The sequence below is a fragment of the Dipteris shenzhenensis genome, chromosome 6 (assembly GCF_047967505.1).
Source record: "Dipteris shenzhenensis isolate YYH24624 ecotype China chromosome 6, Dip_SZ_1.0, whole genome shotgun sequence".
NCBI lineage: Eukaryota > Viridiplantae > Streptophyta > Polypodiopsida > Gleicheniales > Dipteridaceae > Dipteris > Dipteris shenzhenensis.
Window position 1 is genome coordinate 38907392 of NC_141601.1, and position 26586 is coordinate 38933977.

General features: G+C 45.0%; 1 protein-coding gene across 1 annotated transcript in view; it reads right to left on the reverse strand.

Moving 5' to 3' along the window:
- The window catches only part of LOC147901155 (ARM REPEAT PROTEIN INTERACTING WITH ABF2-like), a 56783-nt gene that overhangs the window by 14383 nt on the left and 15814 nt on the right, over positions 1-26586 (reverse strand). Inside the window, exon 4 of the mRNA XM_087376438.1 lies at positions 26029-26103. Coding sequence (XP_087232564.1) covers positions 26029-26103 — 75 coding nt within the window. The remainder of the gene's footprint in view (positions 1-26028; positions 26104-26586) is intronic.

Below are 26586 nucleotides of genomic sequence, written 5' to 3' on the forward strand. Positions count from 1 at the left end.
GGTCGTAAGCCTCGCATTTTCCACATGAGAACTTTTGGATGCTTAGCTTATGCTCATGTGCCTTCACAGAGACGCACTAAGTTGGATGATAAAACTGATAAATGCATTTCTCTTGGGTATAGTTCAGAGAGCAAGGGCTATAAGCTATATCAGCCCCGCACAGGCAAGTGTTTTGTCAATCGGGATGTTGTGTTTAATGAATCTTCCACTATGCCTTTGCTGGACTGTCAAAAACAGGCCGTTATTGATGCCCAAGACATATTTGATAGCTTGATGCCTTTGTTTCCATCCAATGCTCGGGACGATGTTCCATCTAAGGTTGTCCCTCCTCCATCTGTTGGTCATTTACAGCCCCATGTGCATGTAGAAATTCAGCCTGATATGCCTATCATTGATCAGGATCATTTGCACAAGGCTCTTGACCAGGATAGAGCAGAAATTCAAGAGCCTAAAAAGGTACCCCGTTAGCTCCTTGACACATTAAAAGACAGCAAACAAGACACTCCTCTGCCCAAAAAGAGCATGCTAGTTTTGTTGCTTATGCTTTGGTTGCTACAGCATGCAATGAAGAGCCATTATGTCATCAAGATGCCTTTTAGAATGATTGTTGGATGATGGCCATGCAAGCTGAATCGGATTCTATCCATCAGAATGACACTTGGGAGTTGTGTGATTTGCCTTATAGCAAGAATGCCATTGGAACTAAGTGGGTTTACGAGATTAAACGGAAAGCTGATGGTTCTGTGGACCGTTACAAAGCCCGTCTTGTTGCTAAGGGCTATGCTCAACAGCATGGCATTGACTTTGAGGAGACTTTTGCTCCCACTTCTAGGATCACTACCATTCGCATTGTTATTGCCTTTGCTGCCCACTTTCATTGGTAGATACATCAGCTTGATATTAAGACAACTTTCCTTCATGGGCATTTGCAGGAAGAGGTCTATGTTTGCTAACCTCCTGGCTTTGAGGTTGAAAGTTCTAAAAGCAAGGTATGCCGCTTGAAAAAGGCCCTCTATGGATTGAAGCAGGCACCTCCGGCTTGGTATTCGAGAATTCATTCTCACTTGCTCACACTTGGCTTTCAGAACAGCCCTACACAGGCTGCCCTTTACATCCGCAAGCATGGGACAGATTTGCTGATCTTAGTCCTTTATGTGGATGATATGCTTGTAACTGGGACACATGCTCGACAAATTGCAGATTTTAAAATTGATTTGCAGCAAACATTTGCTATGTTTGATCTTGGTCTTCTGCACTACTATCTGGGCATTCAATTTGCTAGCAGTGAGGGGGGCATCCATACGAGACTTGATCTACAGTATGCTATCTCACAGTTGAGCAGATATATGCACAGCCCATCTATGCACCATTGGCATGCCGTGAAGCGTGTTTTCAGATATCTTGAAGGCACTCGGCATTTAGGCCTTCTTTATGGGGCTGATACTTCACTTGTCATGCATGGGTTCACTGATAATGATTGGGCTGGTTGTTCTGACACTCGTGTGTCACATAGTGGCAACTGTTTTATGCTTGGTGCTTCATGAGTTTCTTGGTTCAGCAAGAAGCAGAGTACAGTTGCTACTTCTAGTTGTGAAGCTGAGTACAGAGCGGCTTTTACAGATACAGTGGAGTGTGTTTGGCTTCGGAATACTACTTGCAAATCTTTATGCATGTCAGACTGCTCCTACCGTCATCTTCACTAATAGTCAGAGTGCTTTGGCTGTCGCACGAAATCCAATTTTCCACGCTCACACAAAGCACATTGAGGTTCACTATCACTCTGTCAGACAGTGATTATCAGCAGGTGATATTGAGTAGTCTTATCTTCCCACTGAAGACAACTTGGCAGATCTTTTTACGAAGGCTCTACCTCGACCTAAGTTTGAGGCTTTTCGGCAAGCTTTAAACTTAGTACCTTTTGTAACTTGATCTGTTGTACTCTGTACAGTCATAGGTTGCTATATCCTACGGGACGAACATGTGCAACCATGACATTAGATATTTAGGTATCCTGAGCCATGTCCAGGATACTTCAGCCCATACCATGGAGGGGGATTTGTAGGCTATCCATAGATGCCACTTATACCTTGGTATGAGCCTTGTAGGCCTAGTTATAGTCAGTTAGGACTATTGGTACAGTTAGTTTATGTACCATCTAGGTCAATTAGGAAACTTAGTCCAGTTAGGGCAATTAGCCCTAGGGTTTTTTTATTTCTGAAGGATGTTGTTTTGTTATAGACCTAGCCAAATGGATGACGGGTTGAAACAGACCCTAAGAGCATGGTTCCTGGACTATTCACCCAACATGAGGGGGATAGTTGGACAATGTTGGTACATGGATAGTTCAAGTTGGAAGACAGAAACGCGACTGAAGGACGGCATGCCATCTGGTGCTACCAAAGATGGACATGTGTACCAAGTGTTGGAGATAAGTGCACACTAAGTGTACTATTTCCCTAGTCTACATTTGTCTAGTTTCAGTTTAGTCTTTGTGTCTTGAGTGTGTGCCATGTGGCACCTCTACATTTATCCCATAAGCACTCTTGCTCTGTCTTGTACTTTGGCCCATATATTCATGGGTCACATCATTGCAATCTATCTAGCTTGTGTCTTGTCTACACTCATTCTCTCAAGGTACTTCTTTGTCTTTCAATCTTGTTCTTACTTAACTTCTAGTTTTCTAGTTTCTAGCTCTTTCTTTTATATTCCTACATGGTATCAGAGCCATGTAGATCCCTCTTCTCTCTCCTCAGTCTGCTGTAGCCATAGCCGCACCTCTCCCAGCTATCCTCTGCTTCTACCCCGATCTCGTGAGCTGAAGGAGCCGCCTCTTCTCAGATTTCTGCCCCGCTCAGCTGGTCGCCATCATCTCCAAAACGGGCTGCTCCTGTCTGCCCTGCCACTCTCTGCGCCACCGCTTCTCTCTGCCAGATCTGCGCGCCATATCTGCACGCCATTGCGCTGCCAGATCTGCGCGCCATTGCTGCAGTTCCGCTCTCTGCCAGATCTGCACGCTCACCTCTTTCAACAAGCTACACCTCTCCAGCTGCTGTTCGTGATCTGCGCCATCTTCTCCCTTGATGCTCAAGCTCAAGGTCTTGCTGCTGCGAACGACGGAGATCGCCTGAGAGCTGCCCACGTCTTCCCTACGGCATTGCTTTGGAGCTCGCGCCACCTGCACCTCCTGGACCGTGCCCCTTTCTGCGCCTCTGTCTCTGCCTGGGATTAAGGTACTGTGCATTACCTCTTTCAGTTTGCTGAGCAGTCTTTTTGCTGGTTCCTCATGCTTCGATGGGCTGTCACATGCTATGGCCTTGACAAGTGGTGAGCGAGCCGGCTTCTTGGATCTCTTCTTTCATTTATTTCTGCAATATTGTAAGGGAATAGACACTGCCCTTGCATCTTAGCAAGAGGTAAGACCTTCCCACATGGCCTCTTCTACTCATTCTCTCATGTCTATTGACAAATTCAATGGGTCCAACTTTCATACTTGGCAAATCAAAATCAAGTGCCATCTTATGAAAGAAGGTCTTTGGGACGTTGTTCATCGTGCTGCTCCCGAAGATTCCAACATTGAGCAAGTTGTCACTGCCAAGAACGACAAAGCCTATGCTATCATTTTGCTCGGTCTTGGAGATGATTACATTCATCACATCTCCGACATACAGTCTGCTTCTCAAGCATGGATCACTTTGGATACCCTTTTTGGACCCCGATCTAAAAACTCTAAGATTGCACTTATGATCTCATTCTTTGATCTACATATGCAGGAAGGAGCTACTATAGCCTCTCATATCAATTATCTTCGCAGTCTTATGGTTCAGCTTGCATCAGTGAAGTCCCCCATCTCCGAAGATATTGCTATTGCTGTGCTTCTCAAAAGCTTACCTGACACCTATGCTACTCTTGTCACTACCTTCAAGTATCACAATAGTCCTACTCTTGAAGTGATTATCAATGCTCTCCAAGAAGAAGAAAGAACTCAACAACGAAAGGTAACTGACACTGCATTTCTAAGGTAAGAAAGCCTTGCACCCATTGTGGCAAAACTAATCATATGGAGAAGGACTGTTTCAAGGCTCATCCATGCACCATTTGTGGCCGTGATAATCACCGGGAGAAGGACTGCTACTCCAAACCCTCTACATCAGCCCCTGCATCTACCTCAGCTGCTGCAACATCTCCATCAGCAGATCTTGCTGTTCATTCCTCAAATGATGAGGAGTGGGCTTTCTGATTACTTCATATTTCTTGTCTACCACTTTGACCACCGATGATGTAGGTCAAGGGGTTCTAGTGTCTTACTCATTCTGCTTTTGGGCCTGAGGTCTATCTGTTTGTCTACAGTCAGTCTTCTGTCTATCTAGTCTTGTCTGTCTGTCTATTTGTCTATCAATCTGACTGTGTTTTGTTTTAGATCCATCTTGTCCCTACCCTTGTGGACCCATATGAGGATATCACTTGAGGAGGGGTGTCTCAGGATCTTTGTCTGTCATGTCTTCTATCTTGTCTCTCAGTCTATCAGTCTTTATGTCTTTCTTCTAGTCTTGTCTTTCTGTCTTCCTCCTAGTGTCCACTTAAGGAGGGTGTTGGAGATAAGTGCACACTAAGTGTACTATTCTCTAGTCTACATTTATCTAGTTTCAGTTCAGTCTTTGTGTCTTGAGTGTGTGCCATGTGGCACCTCTACATTTATCCCATAAGCACTCTTGCTCTATGTCTTGTACTTTGGCCCATATATTCATGGGTCACATCATTGCAATCTATCTAGCTTGTGTCTTGTCTACACTCATTCTCTCAAGGTACTTCTTTGTCTTTCAATCTTGTTCTTACTTTACTTCTAGTTTTCTAGTTTCTAGCTCTTTCTTTTATATTCCTACACCAAGGTGATTTGTTTGTACGAGACCCGACCTAGTGGAGCAAGAGCCACTCCAAGAAGTGACATTGACACCGCAATGTTTCAAAGGGCTACGACATGGGAGCTTCTCGAGCATCTTCATCACGAGTTCGGATCGGGAGTGTTGGATGTTTCGTAGCAAAAGGTGAAGAAACAATAGGCCTAGGGTGTCCAATGTGTTGGGTGTGAATTGGCCAACTATGTGTCCTTTTAGTGTGTGAGAGGTCACTTGACCTTTAGAATGATATCATTCAAGAGGTCATGGAGATTCTCTCCTGTGACATTGTTCCGTTTAGTGTGTGAGAGGTCACTTGACCTTTAGACTAGATTCTTTCCTGAGTGATATCATTCAAGAGGTCACTAAGATCATGTCTTGTGACATCACTCATGATGTGTCTAAGTATGAGAAGAAAAGGCCAGCCATCCAATAAAATGGCACATGTACTTGCCTCTCAAAACAAGCAATCTACACTGAGTCTTGTGCCCAACTGTCCCCATCTCATGAATGCCTTCTCTCCTCATCCACTATGATCCAACACATGGTATCAAAGCCCACATAGCTCTCCACGCTTTCACGTTTTGAAGCTCCAATGGCTCTTCTCTTCCTGCCCGCAGTTTCAAAATCGATGTACCTATGTCAAGATAGAATAGATAGAGGCTTCGAGCTTTATGCACTTGGACTATAATTAAACCAGTATCGTGGATTCTCTACTTCTTCGTTGATAGCTGGTCTTCTCATCTAAGATTCTTCTACCGTTCTAAGGCTTCTTCATTATGCAACGAGACCTTTTCAGCAACCTGTCTCTCTGAAATTTGCCACTGTGCATGACAAATTCGCCTACGTATTCTCTGCGCCAAAGACTCTCCGACTCTCCTAAAAAATGAAATTCGTTTTTGTGCCAAGAGCCTCCAGATCAGTTCGTTTTTGCTGCATGCCTACTGTTCATGCCTTCCTAAAGGCCCAAATCTGATTCGCAATTCTTCTAGGAGCTTTCCAGGCCAAGTGCATATCAAAATCGCACTTTTCCAAGAAGTTTGGAGCTTCCAAGCAACTCGATTTGCTTCCAAACTTGGCAAGTTTTCCAGGGTCGCTTTTGCGGATTTTCACCTCCCAAGGTGCCACAGATCTTGCCACAGAATTTCATTTTTCTATGCTTGCTGATTTTCTCAGGGTTTCTCGAGTTTTCCGATCGATTGATTGCTTTCTGTGAGCTTTTGCTTTCTACAGCTGGCCTTTCTGTTTGCCAAGAGCAGCCAGGTGTGGTTGTTTTGCTAGCTTCTGTCTTGGTTGTTTTGCTGGCCTTTGTCTTGCTAGTACTCCCTCAACGGGTATTCAGAGCTACCAAGATAGATTGAGTTGTTTTGCTGGCCTCTATCTTGCTAGGACCCCTTGACGGGTATTTAGAGCTACCAAGATAGGTTGGGCTGATTTCTCTCCTGCCAGGACTCTCTGATACCAGGTTAGAACCCTCAGCCAAATTCGGAAGAAGGGTTGCCATGGAATGTTGCACTAGAGTGGGATGGCTTTTCTGTGATTGCATAGCGGGACCGAAGTGCGTGTGATCGGATTATTCAATTGGCTGTCTATGGGCTGATGCACTACGGTGCTATTCTTGTATTTGCAAGCCTTCTGAATAAAAGATAAAGAAATACCAAAAGGGGCGCTAAGTTTAGCGCCAATCTGGTGTCACGTGCAGACAGGGGCAATTTAGCTCCTGATTTTGGTTTCTGTTATTTATTTAATGGCTTTTATTATTTTCTGGTTAGCTGTAAAAATTCTCTAAGTGGCTAATATCATGGTATTTGCTGGTTATATTAACTGTTCATTGCCCTTTGGAGATCTCGAAGGCTGGTTACAATATACGTGGTACTTCCCGTTTTGAACAGACCTCTAAAATACTGTGGGGCCGTCACCAATAATGAAGACTTTGTTGCATTGCTCCTTGAGAAGGACAGACGAAACAAGGACGATCTAAGTACTAACAACTTAGACTCTACACCCGAAACAGTTCGCCATTTTGGCGCCGTTTATGAAACCCGAAACGGTGTTTGCGGTAGGGGCGCTTTTGCCCCAAACCCTACGCCGCCATGTTCGTTTCTTTCACAGCTATGCTCCACCATCTTCTCCTCACTCTCCTCGCAGCCCTCACACCCTACAGCCCTCTCAACTTACATCTCTCTCCCTCTCTAGCCTCTCCTCCTTGCTCTCCTCTCATCCTATATCCCCCCTCTCACCCCGCCGTTCCTCCTCCTTTCTCTCCTCTCTAGCCTCTCCTCCTTGCTCTCCTCTCCAACCTCTCCTTCTTGCTCTCCTCTCCTCTCCTCTCCTCCTTGCCTTGTACCTCCTCTCCTCCTTGCTCTCCTCAGCCCATGCCCTCTTCTCCTTGCTCTTCTTAACCCTTGCCCTCTCCTCTCCTCGCTATTGTCCTCTCAACCCTTGTTGTATGACATATGTATTAATTATAATAATATAATTATGTATGTATGTACACACACACACGTAAACCAAAACTCCGTTTCCACCATTTCTTCTAGTGGCCGAAACTCAAAAAGACTGTTTCCCGCCCGTTTTCGGTTCCCCGTTTCCGAAACTCGTGGGAACTATGTTTTGTAAGCCACACTAAATAGAAGAAATGTAAAATAATACAGTGCAGATATTGTCATAAGTTCAGATACATTGAAGCCAACTGCTTCAAGAAGATCAGAAAGAACAAAAGAAATATCATGTTAATCTTGCAGTTGAAGATGAAGCCGAGATAGAAGACATACATACTACTACCGCCCGCGTCAAATTTATCAAGACGATGATTCTGATAATGACACATGGGCTTTGTAATCTATTTTTGAATGCCGAAGTCAATAAGGATACTCTGCCCTAGGTACTTTCCAAAAATGATTGTATTTTCTTATTTGTTGTGTGAGCCTTTGTACCCAGTTCAGAGTGGTGATAGAGAGATTTTCACCACGGTTGCAAGCTGATTAGAGGTTTGCTATCACACAGGACGTGTTGGCCACTGCTCTTTGCAATATTGCGGTGGGGTGTGAGTTCGTTCTTCTCTTTTTGCTTGTTGGGTCTCACCACCTTTGCTCCGAAGGGGGGTTAAATGGATATTTCGTAGCCAAAGGTTTGGGAACACTAGGCCTAGAGTGTCCAATGTATTGGGTGTGAATTGGCCACTTATGTCATGATGTGTGTGAGTATGAGAAGAAAAGGCCAGCACAACTAGCCTATAAAATGGCACATGTACTTACCTCTCAAAAAATGCAATCTGCACTGAGTCTTGTGCCAAACTATCCCATCTCGTGAATGCCTTCTCTCTCTCCTCCGACAAAGAGGGGGTATTGTGATATGGGGTGCCACATGGGCAGCACACCAATTGCCATGTGGCAGGACAAAGGAGGAACTCACCTGACTTTGTGAAAGACAGAAACCTATGGGGACCTTTAGGGAGATGCCACAATGACACGTGGCACCCTGTGACTACTGCACGGACTGTATAGAATTAGTACATACCTACAACAATGGTTTATACAGACCAAGGGGCCTGGGCCCCAACTGGGTTTGGACAAGGCCGGGCCCAAGCCAAGTTTGGACAAGGCTATGGTGGCCGATTTGAGGCCTACCACGCCGGCCAGTTTGGGGGCTTCCAGCTCCTATAAAAGGAGAGCAGTTTGGGCTCATAAGGTATCCCCTTGAGCAGCAATTAGTGAGTAGAATGGAGCAGAGCATAGCTACCCAGAAGGGCTTCCACAAGTCCAAGGCAAGTGGCAAGGACCTACAACCAAATAGCTCACAGAAGGACTGCACACCTAGGCTGACATTCAGGGCAGCAAGGTGCAAGGACCAAGCCACGATGACTAAAGTCTACAAAAGCTCGGCAACGCATGCTTAGGGATCTAGAAGGGACCACATGCATTCAACAAAAGTTGCATTTATGCTGAATATGAAGCACTCACCTTCGTATTAGAACGAGAAGAAAGATGCCCCAAAAAGGAGCAGGTATGTGCCAAAACAAAAGAATTTCCAATATGGGCTTTAGCCAGAACCATAGGTCCTATAAGGGAAAAGTTTGCTTCACGCATGAGCAGATCTAGACTAGAACGAAGGGATATGTTTGTCTAGTGCCAAGAGAGGCCTTTGGGAACGAGGGAGTAGAAAAGGCCATAGGAACCGCCGAGACCGATGGCGAGAGGTATCCCTAGTGTTTTGGAAAGAGTGAGACTAGAAAACTTTTGTTGGAGATATCATAGCCAAAGAGTGTGTTGGTGTGAAGTGTTGGTGTGTAGTACTAGGGGATCTAGTACTAGTCTACGTGTGTGAGCCATATGTGAGTGCCACGTGTCATCATGGGACTTATCCACTGCCTGGCACGTTTTCCAAGAGACGCCTGCATACGAGCTGATTTGGAGCCTGTTTTAGGGTTTGCAGACTGCTGTAGCAGAAATCAACCACCCAGACATATTATTTGCAGATTTTCGAGGTCTTTTGGAGGTTTTTCGACCTGTTTTGGAGCTGTTACTGCAATTTCGAGCTGTTTTGGTGCTGTTGGAGCATAACTGTCTACATCAGAGGTGATTTTGGGCGTTTTCCTCATCTGCTCCAGCATTTCAAAACCCTAAATCACCTTGGAGCTGCATTTCCAGTCACCTTCGAGCTGCTCTTAGACTCCAGCTCTTCTACAACAGTCGGTTTGCGTTGTGGAGGCCTGCTACTTCATTTCAAATTGTTCTAGGGAGCCACCTTCCACGTGGACAGCCTGTTTTTGCACTTTAGAGTGCTCTGGTGAGCTGTTTTGAGGAGTCTAGACCTGCTGCAGCACTCAGTTGTCCATTTCCAGGCATATTCTTGTTGCTTTTCCATTAGGGTTTGTATTTTGGCATCTCCGAGGTCATCCACCAGCAGCTGGAGACATTGATTCACGCATTTCTCAAGCTGCTGAGTCATTTCAGAACCCTAGACCAGCTCCTTTATTGGCTGGTTATCTATTTCAGCTTGTTGCCTTTGCTACCTCAGTTTGACACTATGGAGCCTCGTCCTCGTGGTGAATCATCAGCACCACTTTCAGCTAGGGATGAGCAGCATGACAAAGCAATGGCGCTTATTGGTGTGAGGTTGGTCAGCAAATCGCTTCATCAACTTGACCTCACTACTTCAGCTAAGGAGAACCTGGACAAGCTCAATAATATTTATGCTACATCTACTGGACCTGAGCAAGAAGCTTCATCTGATATGTTGCATGATCTATTCCTCTCTGAGGAGGTAGATGATGCTTAGCTCTATGTGTGTTTGTGTTGAGTCAAATAAAGGTTCTCAGCGTTGAGTTGTCCCTCTAAAGTGAATGTATTTGGAGTCAACAAGAGGTACTCTGCCCTAGGTTGTCCCCCAAATATGAATGTATTGTCTTTTACTTTGGTTTGATGGTATTGACCACCCAGTTCAGAGTAAGGGGGGGTGACGAGTGATGGTTTGCCCTTGCCGGTCACAAGCCGACTGAGAAGCCACTATCACACGGGAGGTGCTGGATAGTTGGACTTGCTCTTTGCAATATTGCAGTGGAGGGGGGACCGGTCTACTCTTTCCATGTTGGGTCTCACACTCTTTGCTCTGAAGGGGGGTGTTGGAGATATCATAACCAAAGAGTGTGTTGGTGTGAAGTGTTGGTGTGTAGTACTAGGTGATCTAGTACTAGTCTATGTGTGTGAGTCATGTGTGAGTGCCACGTGTCATCATGGGACTTATCCCATATGCACTAGGTGCTAGTGTGTGAGTGTGTAGCCTATATAAAGGCTTGTACTTCACTTGTCATGAGATACTTTATGAATGAATGAAAGCCTTCATTATGTCTTCATTTGAGTATCAGCCTATCTCTCTCTCCCCCTCACACCATGTTTCTAACAACTTTGCCTCTCCTAAAGTGAGATCGGAATGCCTACTTTTTTTTTTGGCCCGATGGCTACAAATAATTTTATTTCTAAGGAGTTGGCTTTGTGACTTGGGATCAAGACAAAGGACTCAGACCCCACTTGAGGGTGGCACATTCTAAGTTAGCCCAATTGACAGTCATGAAAATGGTTCACTCCATTATGACACAGTTATATGGTTCCAATTATCTCATTCCAAGGATTTCGGTTATGATATTCAGTTACGTGCTTTTCTTACTATCGAGCATGTACCAGCTCTTTATGTGACAGCATTTTATATGGCCATCATCGGCCAAGTATTTTTCCTCAAGAATTTATCATTCTACAGTTTCCTTTTATTGGGAATTTTTTATGGAATGAACATAATTTCTTATGGTCTCTCATGGATTGATTTGGCCAAAGTGACAGCTTTACTAATTATCTGTTGATAACATATTGTTTTGGGTGGAGAAGTTTCCGGAGCCATCCGAGTTAAGAACAGTAAATCTACAACTAAAAAGCACGGTAAGTGCTTGGCAACATTACTTGGAAGAGTTTATCTGCAAATCAGTAATGAGTGTATCTGCAAATCAGTGCACTTGAGAAGCCTTGAGGGGTCTCTCAAGGGGAGAAGACAAAGAAAGACTCCAAGAAATATGTTTCCCCCCTACAAATATCTAAGTGTGTCTTTTATGTTGATTTAGTTTGCCTTATGTTTACTTGAAGACCTAACCCTTCTATGGAAATGCAAGGAGAAAAGTGGATTATTTTCTTGAATTTGTATTCAACAAATGCAAGGAGAAAAGTAAATTCAATGAAGGATTCCACGCGTCAAAACCTCATGCATTCAACAAAAGTTGCATTTATGCTGAATATGAAGTACTCACCTTCGTATCAGAAGGGGAAGAAATACGTCCCAAAAAAAGAGCAGGTATGTACCAGAACAGAAAGATTTCCAATCATCCAAACTCGGAAAGAAGGGCTCCAGCCTCAGAAGCCTAGGAAAAACCAGAACTAGAGGGAAGTGCTCGCTTCACACTTGAGCAAATCGAGACCTTCATGAAGGAAAGAAGATGTTTCCAATGCGAAAAAGAAGGTCTAGTGGATGCAACATGCCTTTGGGTCCGAGGGAGCAAAAAAGGCCATAGAAATCGCGGAGGCCGATGGTGGACAAAGAACTTTGCCTCTCCTAGGGCAAAGTGAGGGGGTCGGAATACCTTGATTTCTTTTTTACCCAAAAGCTGCAAATAATTTTGTTGCTGAGGAGTTGGCTCTGCGACTTGGGATCAAGTCAAAGGAGCTCGGAAGGTTTTAATATGCAGATCAAATGCTTTGGAGAAACTCAGTTCCCATTACTTGTTGGGAAACTTCACATTCATATGCAAAACTATGTTGACCAGGAGGCTAAATGCCCAAGTTGGTGGATGAGGAATATTCCTCAGAGTATTTATGTTTTGCAGCTATACCAAGAAGATTATTAGTTGAGGATAACTAAAAAAGAAGCCGAGGGGATGTCACAAAGCCGTATATTATCCCAATAAATATCAGAGAATATATTTTATCTTGTCTTTGGTTAAAGGTAATTGACTTCCGTCAAAGTGAGTCGACTTCTAAAACAAGAAAAGTTTCTATCTTTTTTATTGTGTTTGCTAGACGCATGGTACAAACGCCCACGAAGGACTAGGATTAATCCAGAGAACTAGAATGCATGCATTGGTTTACCGTCAACGGGTGGAATGTGCTTGGTGGTATTTTATTTGTGGCAAGTGCTTGGAGAGGGATAAACACATTTTAATGTCTAAAATGCCAAAGGAAACCACACATTCCAAATTGCTATTTTTAGCAAGATTTCCCACGATTGGAATTCTTGATGCCTCTACTGGACGACAAATTTTTGGAGAGCACTTGCTCTGTCGCATCTACAAATTGACCTAGCTCCATGTTTGCACTCTGAACTTTGTAACAGACTCTTGAATTCTCGAATACAAACCTTCGGGCCTTATTTCTGGCCCCTAGTGTGTGTGTTTTCTGCTCCTCCTTTCCGCCTTACAGTTCTCCTAACATCCTAGAAGCAATTCGCTGCAGTTCCCTCTCAAAAGAAGTGATCAAATATCTGAAATTCGAATTCTTTATTGGTGTATATCTGCCTGCAAATTGAACCAAGCTACTTCCAGTTGTGTTCAACTGCTACGATCTCCTCTCATCAACTGGGAATTCATATCTTTGGTGGCAAATTCAGTAGGAAGTGCTGCACTAAGGTTTTCACACTGAATACAGATTCGTTTTTAGGGTTTTCAGGCTGATTACAAATTTGGTTTGGGTTTCCACGCTGATTATAACTCCTTTTATATTGTGTGATTTTGGACAGAAATATATTTTGTTGGCTCTATATCTCTGTTGAAGCATTGTCTATTTACTGGCTTTGCACATATGTATGTTGACTACATAAAGTGAAGAAGTTTTGGATTCCGTAGATAAACAGTTCTGTGTGAATTCCTGGGCTATCTATAAGTCTTACGCTGCAAATACCTCTCTTTGGTCATTGCTAACAAATTATTTGTTTCTTGTGAAGGGAGTTGGAAAGATTATTTGTCATTGGTAGACGTAATTGATTTGTGTCTTTCAGATGCCCTTTACGTTCCAATAATAAAGAAGAAGTTTCTTTCTGTTTGCTATGCGTACTTAACATCACGGTTTATATCAGTTGGATATACATGACAGCAGCATGCAAAATGCTTGTGGCATCCGCAATGAAAGATGTAGAATTGGGGCATGCCAGATTTGGCCACGTGAACTATGGCAGTTTGCAGCTTTTAGAGAAACATAATGTGGTTTTGAATATGCCTACTCTGGAGACCCCACCAAATCATGTTTGTCAAGGATACATTTTGGGAAAGATGCACAAGAATGCCTTTCCAAGGAATGGACCGATTAGGGCTGTCAGAAATTGCAGCTTATACACAGTGACGTGTGAGGTTCCATGACGGCACCATCCTTGCAAAAGAATCTATACTGTGGAACCTTTTTCATGGCATTTCCATATTTACATGAGTCAATCCTTTGAAGGAGAAATCCGATGTTTTTACAGGTTTTCGGCATTTTGTTGCCATGGCTGAAAACCAAAAAGGGTGCAAGGTGCAAACCTTGAGGACAGATAGAGGGGGAATACATGCCAAATGCTTTTATGGCATATTTGCAAGAAAAAGGCATTACGCATCTGTGCACACTGCCATACATACCTCAGCAAAATGGTGTTGCTGAGAGGGAAAATAGGTCTTTGATGATAAGGGTACAAAACTCTCATAAATTTTGGATGGAAGGCATTATGTATGACACACATATTTTGATTAGATTCCCGACCAAAGCCTTAAACCATCACACCCTTTGAGGCTTGAAATGACAAGAAACCTAGGTCGATAATGCACATGTGCCGCTAAAGATGAGAGGCAAACCTCGATGATAAAGCAATGAAATGTTGAAAGTATAAGGTCAATGCCCCACCTACAAGCCCCCTAAATGAGGAGAGCTCAAGGACTTGACCTAGCGTACTCGGTTCGATTAGCACCCTGATAACGCTAGATCACAAAACACTGCCCTGGAACTAGCCATAGATAGATTGGAAAACCAAAAGCAATCAACTCTCTCATGAGGCCAATTGAATTCTTTGTTTCTACAATCAAGTCCGAGCCAGCCATAACCTTGTTAAATAGGGTTGAACAGTAAGCAATCTATCAAAAAACATTTCGAGAAGTAGGTTTCAAATAGAAACATTAAGTAATTTTGATAGGAGTTTCGCCTCATACATTAAAACTACATAACATATAAAGTATATAAAATATGGTATACATAAGGTCCATCAATTACATGAACTCTCTCTCAGCCCACCCCTCCCTACCCCCCCCCCCGGCCACGACCTGCTCGCTCGGCCTGCCCCTGCCCACTCGCTCCCCCTGTCCCTCCCTACTCGCTCGACTTGCCCCTGCACACTCGCTCCCCCTGCCCCTCCTTGCTCGCTCAGCCGATCCTTGCATGCTCACTCAGCCTGCCCCTCCCTGCTCACTCAGCCTTACTTGACCACCACCACCCCGACAATTCCCTCGCCTACTTTCTGCTCCATCCAGTTTCAATCTCATGATAGCCACTCAAAAGGTTGAAAACCATAATCTCCATCATGCATCACAGGGAACTAGCTACTATGACATCCCCACCGACGTCATTAGCATCCAACACCCACCCCCCCCTAACACACCTGGCAGATACCTCTCAGAACTCCATCACGGAGTTCTTCTTGCCAGATCACATGGACCCCCACGGGACGAGACCTAGACATGATCGTGACCTAGAGCCAGCGACTCGACAACTCAAACAGAGGGTTGATGCGAGGATCTTTTACAGCTACACACATTCCACACCTGGTTGGGACCGAGTGAGCTTCCAATGAAGCTCAGCTTCTACACAGACAATTGTTTACATATCATAGAGGAGGGTTTCATTAACCCACCAGGATATACGTAGATCCACTTACCCCACGTGAGGATCTCTATTCGGCAATTTAGGGTCTCTTCACATAGACTACGCATTGAGAGTAGCAAGGCAGAGGGTCTATCCTGAGAGAGACCCATACGCACATTATGTGACATACAGAAGGTCGAGTCGAAGGAGCATTTCATTTTCAGGTGCCTAGTATACTATGAGCTCAGAGGACGCTTCTATTGTCTCTTCAGAGACAGTTCTGTGGTGTTGTCCCAATTCTCTCCTATCCAAACCAAAGATGCTTGGCGGCTTTCATCCATGAGGCAATCAAGCGCCGTGAGCGTCTACTTCGATCATGGAAACAAGAGCAGACCTCGTCCTTGGTAGACTCTTCTCAGAACTCGATCACAGAGTTCTTCTAGCCAAAGCATGTGGACCCTCATACTACGAGGCCCCGACATGATTGGAATCTAGCAACAAGATAGCTCAAGTAGAGGGTTGATGCACAGATTACACTTGGGGATATCCCCTCTCTGTTCAGAGTCGGGGCTCGGCCAACAAGAGTCACTGTAGCCCTTGTTAGGCACAGAGCTATGACCAGGGGACGACACAAGACCATGCCCGTGAGCAGCCGATAGCACTCTATCGCCGACTTCATGCTTCCCTTGTCTCATCCACCTTGATGACCTGATGAGGAGGAGGAGGAGGAGGAGGAGGAGGAGGATGATACTGATGTGTAGTCGATCACTCTGACATGACTATAGTACTTAGCACTAGCTCCACACCCACAGTTTGTTTGTATCAAGATTCTCACAGTCTCATGGAACCATCAATCTTCCGAAGACTTTAATAATCTCTCTCTCTCTCTCTCTCTCTCTCTCTCTCTCTCTCTCTCTCTCTCTCATACAGTGCCTACAGGACTTGGGTTATGACCAGGAGATCATTTGGGCTGTCATGGCACTTTACGAGAGAGTTTCAGGCGGAGTTCGAGCAAGATCCGCGTGAACAAACGAGATCATGAGCACCATCGGGGTCAAACAAGAGTGTCCTTTGTCGCCTACTTTGTTTGACCTCTACATTGACAAGCTTAAGATAGTGATGCAGACACAAGGGGGTGTAGGTTGCTCTCTTGCAGGCACGCTGATCCAAATATTCCTCTACGCAAATGATGTGGCTCTCTTGTCTTCCTCAGCAGAGGGGCTCTAGAGACACCTAGACGCACTACAGTCCTTTTGCAAGTCTCATGATTTGAAGGTCAACCTGGATAAAACCAAGGTCATGATCTTCAATACATCTTGAGCCATCATGCGTCAGGAGCAATTCACATTTGAGGGGTCACCTATTGAGATAGTTTCATCATACACTTTACCCAGACCAGCGGTGTTTGGCAGGTTTCATTCATGAGGCACTTAGACACCGCGAGAGGATACTCTGAGCACAAAGACACAAGCAAACTTCTTCCTCGGCTGATCCCTCTCAGAGCTCTATCATGAAGTTCTTTCAGCTAGATCACATGGACCCCACGAGACGAGGCCTCGACATGACCGTGACCCAAAGCCTATGACCCGACAGCTCGGACAGGAAACGGGCCAAAATTCCATAACTATCCCTGAAGAGACAGTGGAAACGCCCTCGGATCTCATAGTACACACGACACCTGAAGATGAAATGCCTCTTTGTCTCAACCTCCTGCATGTCACACAATGTGCATATACGCCTCTCCCTGGGTAGTCGCTCTACTCTGCCGCTCTCGATGCGAAGTCTGTGTGAAGAGACTCGGAACTGCCCAAGAGAGATCCTCAGCGAGAGAGGTAGGTGAATGTGCGTGTATCCTAATGGGTCAATGAAACCCTCCGCTATGATATGTAAGAAGTGATCTCTGTAGATGCTAAGCTTCACTGGAAGTTCACTTGGTCCCAACCAGGTCCGAAATGTGTGTAGTTGTAGTAGATCCTCACATATAACCTGGTTGACCTCGTGTGATATGAGGGGAGAAAATGGAGCATCCATGCTGTACTGGAAGGCAGGTAATCTATCCATGTGGAGCCCCAATTGCCCAAACCATCTCTTTGTATGTGCATACCAGCACCTCTGGTCTCCTCCTGCTACAAGTGCCATAGAAGAGGATAGAGCTATCCTTGGTAGTGTGCTACGTCCCGAGGTGTAATCCTCATATTCCCTAACTCGGTACAGATACGTGATGACCTGAAATGTAGCATCTAGCTGTAAAGGGAGTGACCCAAACTCAGCCTAAATGATCCGGTGAGGAACGGATGGCTTACCATGAATCATCCGTGATAACATGAGAACCTTTAGCTGCTCCACACGGGCTGACTCTATATCCGACAAGTCTGGTCCCCAACAAGGGTTGCCGTACATCCCCGTTGGGCGAACCATGGAGTCAAAAAGCAACCCCTTGGTGCGTGGATCCTGAAAGTGCGAGCGGAAGCACTACCTCTCTAGTTTGGTCAATGAAGCATACCCTCTGCTCAAGTGTGCCTGAATCGCGGGTCTCATAGTGAAGCTAGGGCCGGAGAAGATAACCCCAAGATAGACAAAGGGTCGACACACATATCACACTTGGGGACATCCCCTCCTTGTTTAGAGTCAGAGACCCGACCGACGGGAGTCACAGTAGCCCTGGTCAGACGCAGAGCTACGACCAGGAGACCTACCAAGACCGCACCTCTAAGTGGCTGACGGCACTCTATTGTCGACTTCATGCCTCCACTGCCTCATCCATCCCGATATCTTGCTATTGTCGATGATGATGATGATGGTGAGATTGATATATAGTCGACCATCAACATGACTATGTTGTACTTAGGACTTAGTACTGCAATTTTGAATTTTTGCATTTTGCATTGGTATGGATGCTCGTTTAGTAGCTCCACTACCACAGCTTGTTGTATCAGGATTTTCAAAGTCTCATAGACCCATTGGTCTTTAGAAGACTTTAATAAACTCTCTCTCTCTCTCTCTCTCTCTCTCTCTTCGCACGCACGCACGGGCCTTAGAGCCCCTCTTAGGCTTGAAGCCCCCCCAGCTCCCATCCTCTCCATAAGCTGAGAGAGTTTTCTCCCTATGTATTGATGCCATTATTATGATCATGATTATGGGTTTTCTTTTGTATTCATCATGGGGGTTGATGCCCGCTTAGTGGCTCCACCCCTCAGCTCATTGTATCAGTCTCTTTTAGTCTCGTAAACCCTTTGATCTTCCAAGGACTTTTAATAAACTTTCTTTCTTTCTCTAGACCACTCAGCCCTAGATTCCTAGCTCTCTCTCTCTCAGGCCCTAGCTGAGCCGAGCTCCATGGCTCAGCCTAAGGCGCTAGTGCAGCATGGAGCAGTCGTCCCCCTAAACCCTAGCATCCATCTCGTTTGCAACAGCTCGAAAGGAGCAGATGCCATAGAACCTTGTACTGCTGCCGCCACAGAGTGTCAGAGCGGCACCACAGTGTCGCCACAGAGTGCTACAACAGCTTGGAAAGAGACCTTTTGCCACAGGGCTCCGTTTCATTTTATAACAAAGTGCTACTGCAGCCACTTTTTGCAGGCTCAACATTTTGCAGTTTGACGAAATGTCCTTCTGTAAGGTTGCTCGATGGAAGACTGCTGCCCTCTACACCAGAGCTACAGGGCCAAAAACCAGCAACCCCAGAAACTCACAGAAGAGCTACACAATTGTCTAACCACTCTAGAAGATCAAGTCAATAAGCAGCTCAGCTCTCACTCAATCAGCGAAGCGATATCAATGTGTTCTTCAAGGACCCCACCTGTATAATATCAATGGTAGCTGGAACAGCAGAAAGATGGCTGCCACATGGACAGCAGATAGAGATCCTTCCTAGTGTAACTTTAGGGGAGCCAGATGGGCCACCGACATCAGCAGCAATGGTGGCTGGCATATGGCCATGATTGAGGGCAAAAAGTAGCTGCAGTGGGCAGTAAGCAAAGCAAAAGGGATGTAGCACAGAGAGAAAATCTGGTCAGCAGCAGGTCTCGACAGCAGGCTGTACAGGAGGTACTGGTACAACAGTGTTAGAAACATGGTGGAGAGAGAGAGAGAGAGAGAGAGAGAGAGAGAGAGAGAGAAGGCTAGGGTGTCAGGAAATGATGCTCAAATGAAGACATGAAGAAGGCTTTCATTCATTCATCAAGTATGTCAAGGTAACTGAAGTACAAGCCTTATATAGGCTACTCACTCACACACTAGCACCTAGTGCATATGGGATAAGTCCCATAATGACACGTGGCACTCCCACATGACACACACACATAGACTAGTACTAGATCACCTAGTACTACACACCAACACACTCTTTGGCTATGATATCTCCAACACCCCCCTTCAGAGCAAAGAGTGTGAGACCCAACATGCAAAGAGTAGACCGATCCCCCCTCCACCGCAATACTACAAAGAGCGAGTCCAACTGTCCAACACCTCCCGTGTGATAGTGACTTCTCAATCAACTTGCGACCAATAAGAGCAAACCATCACTCGTCATCCCCCCTTACTTTGAACTGGGTGGTCAATACCATGAACCAAATTAAAAGACAATACATTCATATTTAGCGGACAACCCAGGGCAGAGTACCTCTTATTGACTCCAAATACATTCAATTTAGAGGGACAACTCAAGGCTGAGAACCTTTATGTGACTCAACACAAACACAGAGCATCACTGATCATCATCTACCACCCCAGAGAGGGATAGATCATGTAATAGAGCAGATAAAGCTTGCTCCTCAGGTCTAGTAGATGTGGCATATATATTCTCGAGTTTGTCCAATGTCTCCTTGGCTGTAGTAGTGAGGTCAAGATGATGAATTAGTTTGCTAGCCAGCCTCAAACCAATAAGCGCCAATGCCTTCTCATTCTTGTCATCCCAAGCTGATTGGTCTTCACCATGAGGATGAGGCTCCATGTGGGCAAACTGAGGTAAGAAATTTGCAGCACCAAATGCAGAACCAGCAAGTATGGCAGCTGGTCTAGGACTCCAAACCACAAAAGTAGACTTCACGTATGCAAAAAGGGCAAAGATAGGTTGCTCGCGGTGCTCCAAATACCAACCCTAATCAAAACACAGCAAGAATATGCTCTGAAATGTAGAACTGAATCACGAAAGGAGCCCTTGTGGTCGAGATAACTGCTCGAAATGCTGCAGGCGTGTAGGTGTTCCAAAGCACAACAGAAGGTCTGAAATCTGCAAAGCGGCTCAGCAAGGCAGCTCCGAATTGATATAGCAGGTCACCAAGCTGAAAAACGGGTGCTGTGGGTGTGCTGGAGATAGCTCGAAAGTAGCTCTGTTGAAGGCGGTTACGCAGTAGCAAGCTCAAAAACCTTGATTTCGGCGATGGAGAGCTCCAAAACGCCCTTGGGGAACCACACGTGCAGACGCCTCTTGCAGGAACTGCTGACCAACAAGCTATGAAGGCCGTGAAGCGGCACCCAAAGCTCCAAAAGGTCTCGTATGAAGGCGACAATGGAGGTGGGCTGTGGACAGGCAGAAATGGAAGCAAACGGCTGAGGGAAGGAGGCAGCTAGAGGCGGAAATGAGCAGGCTGCATAGGAGAGGCGACTGAGCAGAGTTAGAGTTTAAGGTTTGTTGGAGAAGATGATGACGTGGTAGGGCAGGCTAGGGCAAGATTAACCTGCTCTGATACCATGTTAGAAACATGGTAGAGAGAGAGAGAGAGAGAGAGAGAGAGAGAGAGGGCTAGGGTGTGAGGAAATGATGCTCAAATGAAGACATGAAGAAGGCTTTCATTCATTCATCAAGTATGTCAAGATAACTGAAGTACAAGCCTTATATAGGCTACTCACTCACACACTAGCACCTAGTGCATATGGGATAAGTCCCACAATGACACGTGGCACTCACACAAGACTCACACGCATAGACTAGTACTAGATCACCTAGTACTACACACCAACTATTCACACACACACACTCTTTGGCTATGATATCTCCAACAAACAACAAGTACAAATGGAACAGCAGGTGCTGCAAGATGAACTGGAGTGCTTACTAAACAAGCATTTATAGGCTGTACTACTGGATCTGGTTGGCTATGCAGCAACAGATGTGTGGCAGGGCCAGACTAGAGGCGATGCACCTAGTCAGGTCGGCCGCCTCAGCCCTATATAAAATAAAGGGCCTCAGACATGGGGGGAAACAATTCACTTGCCTTAGAATGGGCTGCATCTAAAGCAGCCACAAAAGAACCTAGGAGTCTGCTTAGTCTGCAGATCTACTCACCTAAGTGAAGCAGTGGGAGTACCATATCAGTGGAGCGTGCTTTCAAGACAGAATTCCAGATATCTTCAGCACACCTACACTCTGTAGAAGTGTCATGAAGACATGAAATTTGGGACTTTTGATTTGCGACTCCCGTAATTTGCGTGTGACTACCTTGAACCTTTGGGGCGCGAGGGTCCAACCATAGGGTGGGACTTGGGGAATTAAAATTCCCTAGTGGGCCCTTGGAAATAGTGAATGTGCACCCAGTTACTAGACAATTAATTCCTAGGGCCAAAGTGTGCAACAGGGGGCCAAAAGAGTGGTGCAATTAAAATTTGCTATTTTTAGCACAGAATTCTAAAGAGCCCTTCTTTTGGACTCAAAAGGCCAAAATCAACTCCAGAAGAGCCAAATCATCAGTTGTGAGCTGCCAGAACCTGCTAGAGCAAAATTGTCATCTGCCAGGAGCTTCAGAGCCTACCACGAAAATTCGCCATCAACCAGGGCCAGTTCTAGTGCATCCAGGACCTGCCAGAGGAAACTGCACCTGATCCAGGAGCCTGTTGCAGATTGCGATTTCAGCCAAGGTGTCTCTTTCAAATTGTGATTTCATCTACAGGTCTTCCAAGCTGTGCCAGGTGACTGCGTTCAGTTCCAGGGCTGTTCCAGGTGTTTCCAGGCTGTCCAAGTTGCTACAGAAGATTGCGATTTTGTTTCCAAGCTGTAGGGAAACTTGCGTTTTGATTTTTGGATCCTTCCAGGTGTTGCTGCTGATTTTGGTAACTTTCCAGGCGTGGGTGTTCACTTCTAAGCTGCTCTTGGGGCTGTGCCAAGGCAGAATCAGCTTTTCTCTGCAGGATCAAGGCTTTTCCAGCCCCGGTGACCTTTCTTCTGTGGATAGTAGATACTAGGTAGAAGAAGGCTTGTCTTTGCCTGCTTTTGCCATTCCCTGATTGGTTGTTGGCTAGTTATTGTGTTTGGGTTTCTTTCGTCGCGAAGAAAGGTTGATTTATGATGTTGGGCAGTGGCCGGAGAGGCTATAGATTGAAGCAACCTGTTTGGGAGTGCTTTGTGGATTGATTGCACCATAGTTTGGCTGTTGAAGGCTATGTCTTGCGATTATTTAACCGTGTCTGGCTGGTTGGGCACTTGGTTGGGCAATTGCAAGTGTGGCCCAGATAGAGGATGCTATTGGGATCTCTATTGCATGCTTTGGTTGGCTGAGGACAGGAGGTTATCTAGTAATTGGATGCCATTCACCGTTTGGAGTTGAGCAGGGAATTACAGGGTGGGCTGGACGGGGAGAGTCTACAGGCATTGGTTTGCCTATGGTGCAGCTTCCCAGAGACCTTTCTAATCAGCCGCTTGGCTTCAAATGAAAGTTAAATAGATACCGGAAGGGGCGCCAACGTTTGGGAAGAGAAGAATACTTGCTGGGAAAAAACTCAACAAAAGTGTCGCAACAAAGTAACAAAGGAGATGGCAAAACTGAACAAGTTCTTCCTTCTAGAATGAAGGGCAAAAGGCTGCAAGAGGAGCAGCTACAAAAGGCAGCAGTTGCTGCAATCTTCTTCCACCAACGGTGGGCTAGACAAGTCGCCTTCTCCCTACTAACTGCGCGCTGCTTGATCAGCTTCAGTGCAGCAACAAAGTAACAAAGGAGATGGCGAAACTGAACAAGTTCTCCCTTCCAGAATGAAGGACAAAAGGCTGCAAGAGGAGCAGCTACAAAGGGCAGCAGTTGCTGCAATCTTCTTCCACCAACGGTGGGGTAGACAAGTCACCTTCTCCCTACTAAGTGCGCGCTGCTGGATCAGCTTCAGTGTTGAGAGGCTGAAGGCTTGAGTGCTATGTGATAGTGAGGGGGAAGGGGGCTTTATATAATAGAGGGGAGAGGCCACAAAGGGGTGGTGGATTGACCACCAACCATTGACCTTGGCCACCGACCATTGACCTTGACCACCGACCATTGACCACTGATTGACCACCGCCCATTGACTTTGACCTTGGCCACCAACCATTGACTTTGACCGGTCGGCGACCTCCTCTCAATCACTCCCCCTTCTAACCGCCTAAGCACCTTGCCCTTCTCCTCATAAATGGGTGGGCAAAACATGTGGGGCATTAACCCCACGAATTCTAACATGGATCCTACCACCCTTTACGTTGTTGAGGCTAGTTTCAAGAAGAGCATAACATGGTGCATGAAGGGAAGCTTTATCTGCAGTACACATCAGAGCATTACTTTGCAGGAGTGCTCAGCCTTGAGCAGCTACTGCTCCCTTGACTCCCCAATGGATTACAATTTCCCCACGGGATGAACAATAGGTTACGATTATTGTTCGGTCCCTCCAATATAGAGCACTGTCGGACCGCTCCGTTGGCCTCACATCCACTCGGAGCCAGGTTCATCATTGGATTAGGCGAGTTTGATGCTCCCTACGTCCAACTCATATGCCCTGGCTAAGTCCCCCCAACTACTAGCAGAAAACCAAGGAGAGAAGAAGAGAAGTCTACCATCCTTGGACGGGCACACCTACAAAAACAGCCTATGGAACAGATAGGAGATGAACAGAACTCTAACAGTGGCTGCTCTAGTCTTTGGATTGTGAAAGTGTGGAACATAGGTCAAGTCCTCAACGTCCACATACTTGCAGCCTTTAAGGTAGATTTGCAGCAATCATTTGCTTTAACAAATTTGGGCCAGCTGCACTACTAACTTGGCATTCAGTTTGCTCAGGTTGAGGGGGTATTATGACGAGTCAGTCGAAACACATTGGACAGCTCTTAGAGAGATTTCAGTTTGAGGACTGCAAACTAGTTAGACTACACGGAGGCATGTGGCAGAACAGGGAGAGTTTCCCTTAAAGCACCTTTGGTAGCTTACCTGGGCGACTATTTGCAGAAGGTGTTGGTACGGCTTATGGGCTGTTTTTGTACTTGATATCTACCATGACATATATTCTATTTTGGTTGTACATTTCAGTTCTCTTCCAAATCTGAGATGTCCTCTATTACTGTTATGTAAAGCACATAGAGCTGAGCTGTGTTCCGTACATGTCTCTTGCGTTCTCAGGTAATTGTTCCACTGCATCGGAGTTGGCAATTAGCAAGCAGCTTACCCCTATTTTTCTACCTTAAAAACAGTTTTGTTGGTTATAGCAGTGAAGGTAAGGGTTGAAATCCCTACTCACAGGTCCACCATTGGCAACTGTTTCTTTCTTGGAAACTCAGGTTGAGTGATGGCAAGTCGGAGACACCGATTCCAATTCTCACTGACTGTCAGAGTGCTATTGCAGTAGCACAGAATCCAATATTTCATGCCAGCACGAAACACATTAAAATACATTACAATTGTGTCAAAGAGATGTTTCATGCAGGGGAGATCTCAACACATCAGAACGTTGCAGATCTTTTCAGCAAGGCAGAAAAATTTTGAAGCATTCCCCAAAGCTTTAGGCTTACGTACTTTTGGTGATTGATCGTTCGCCTGTACATTTTGACACTATCATTACAGGAAGATATGTTCGAAATATTGGGATCGTGTCAATGTATTAATAAATAAGGTTAGAAGGTTAGGGGCACTTTTTCCCTTAGATGATTTTTGTCCAATTAGTGGTTGAACTAACCAAAGTCTCCAAAAATTATGCAAGATGCAAAGATTATGGAACAGAACAAGGCCTTATATTTCTCATGCTGTGCTTGTGCCAATGAATTTATGGCATACCCAAAAATTAGTCATTGGAAGGCAGCCAAAAGACTCAGATATAATGAGATCTTTTACAAAAATCTCCAGCTAAAGGGGATTTGTGAGGCAATGTCAGGAAGTACACTACACGCTACACTTTTTCAGTTGGTGAATGGGAGCATTTCATGGATCAGAACAAAGCAGACCACCATGGCTCTTTCCTCCATGGTATCCAATAACATGGCTACCATTGCAGCGGCATGTGCAGTTTCAGGCTTTAATTGGTGATGGTGGCATTTTACAGCAAATATACCTACACAATGATGCAACCTACTGAAACCCTAAACTCGTGTACAGAGTTCCTCTCATAATAGAGTAAGCATGAGTAAAATTGGTGAAAACGACATCAACATAAATAGCCAAACAGTCAAACACAAATGTTGACAAGAATAACGTAGATTATTTTCATAAAATAATACAACTTGCATTGCCTTAACTTAAACACAATTAGACAGAAAACAAGCAACTATAAGCAGTTCAAGGTTCTTTCTAAAGCTACACCTCCAAAAAAAATTTTAATAGCACATGTTGAGTTCCTCAAGGGGCATGCACATGAGACCATTACACTTCTAGGATTCAAGATTAGCAAACGTTCAGCATCAACAACCACCCTTGCATCCCGCAAAGAAACATATGGTCCCACTTTCACACGTTGATGCTTGGTTTTACATTCCACATAGCATTAATTCAGTATCATGCACCAAATATGATGATATGATCATGGATTCTTGAAAGTAGACCACACGAAATAAAATGACATACCGCCTCATAATGGATTCCAATGTCTTCTGAACGCAACATGAAAATTAAAGTGGGTAGAGCATTCTGATCCACAATCTGGAAGCAAACAAAGAAAGATTGTGCATTCATAAGCTATAAAGAAATGCACATCAAACACTTTTTTTGAACATATCCATATATCAACCTGTTCATAAATGCTTTTCACACAATCCACTTTCTCCAAAAGTGGGGTTGGACCACATTCCACCTAAAAGGATGATGCTGCCTACAAGGCTAGGCTTATACTCAAGTAAAACTCATAACAATGAATGGCTTCTATGTTTTAAAGCATCGTCTTGCAAGCTTAAAAGCATTTACAGTACAGTATAGACTTCATGTTGTGAAAGCCCTTAACGGTGCAAATAATATTTATAAAGTGTCCACTTCAATATTATCAAAGTGTCTGCAAAAATATTCATATGCACAATTATCATTTATCCAAAAATGGCATGTACACTCAGCCAAAATAGTTTCTAGCCTATCATACTTCAACAAACATGAGAAAGAATTCAGATTATTTTTTTATTTTTTATTTTTTTA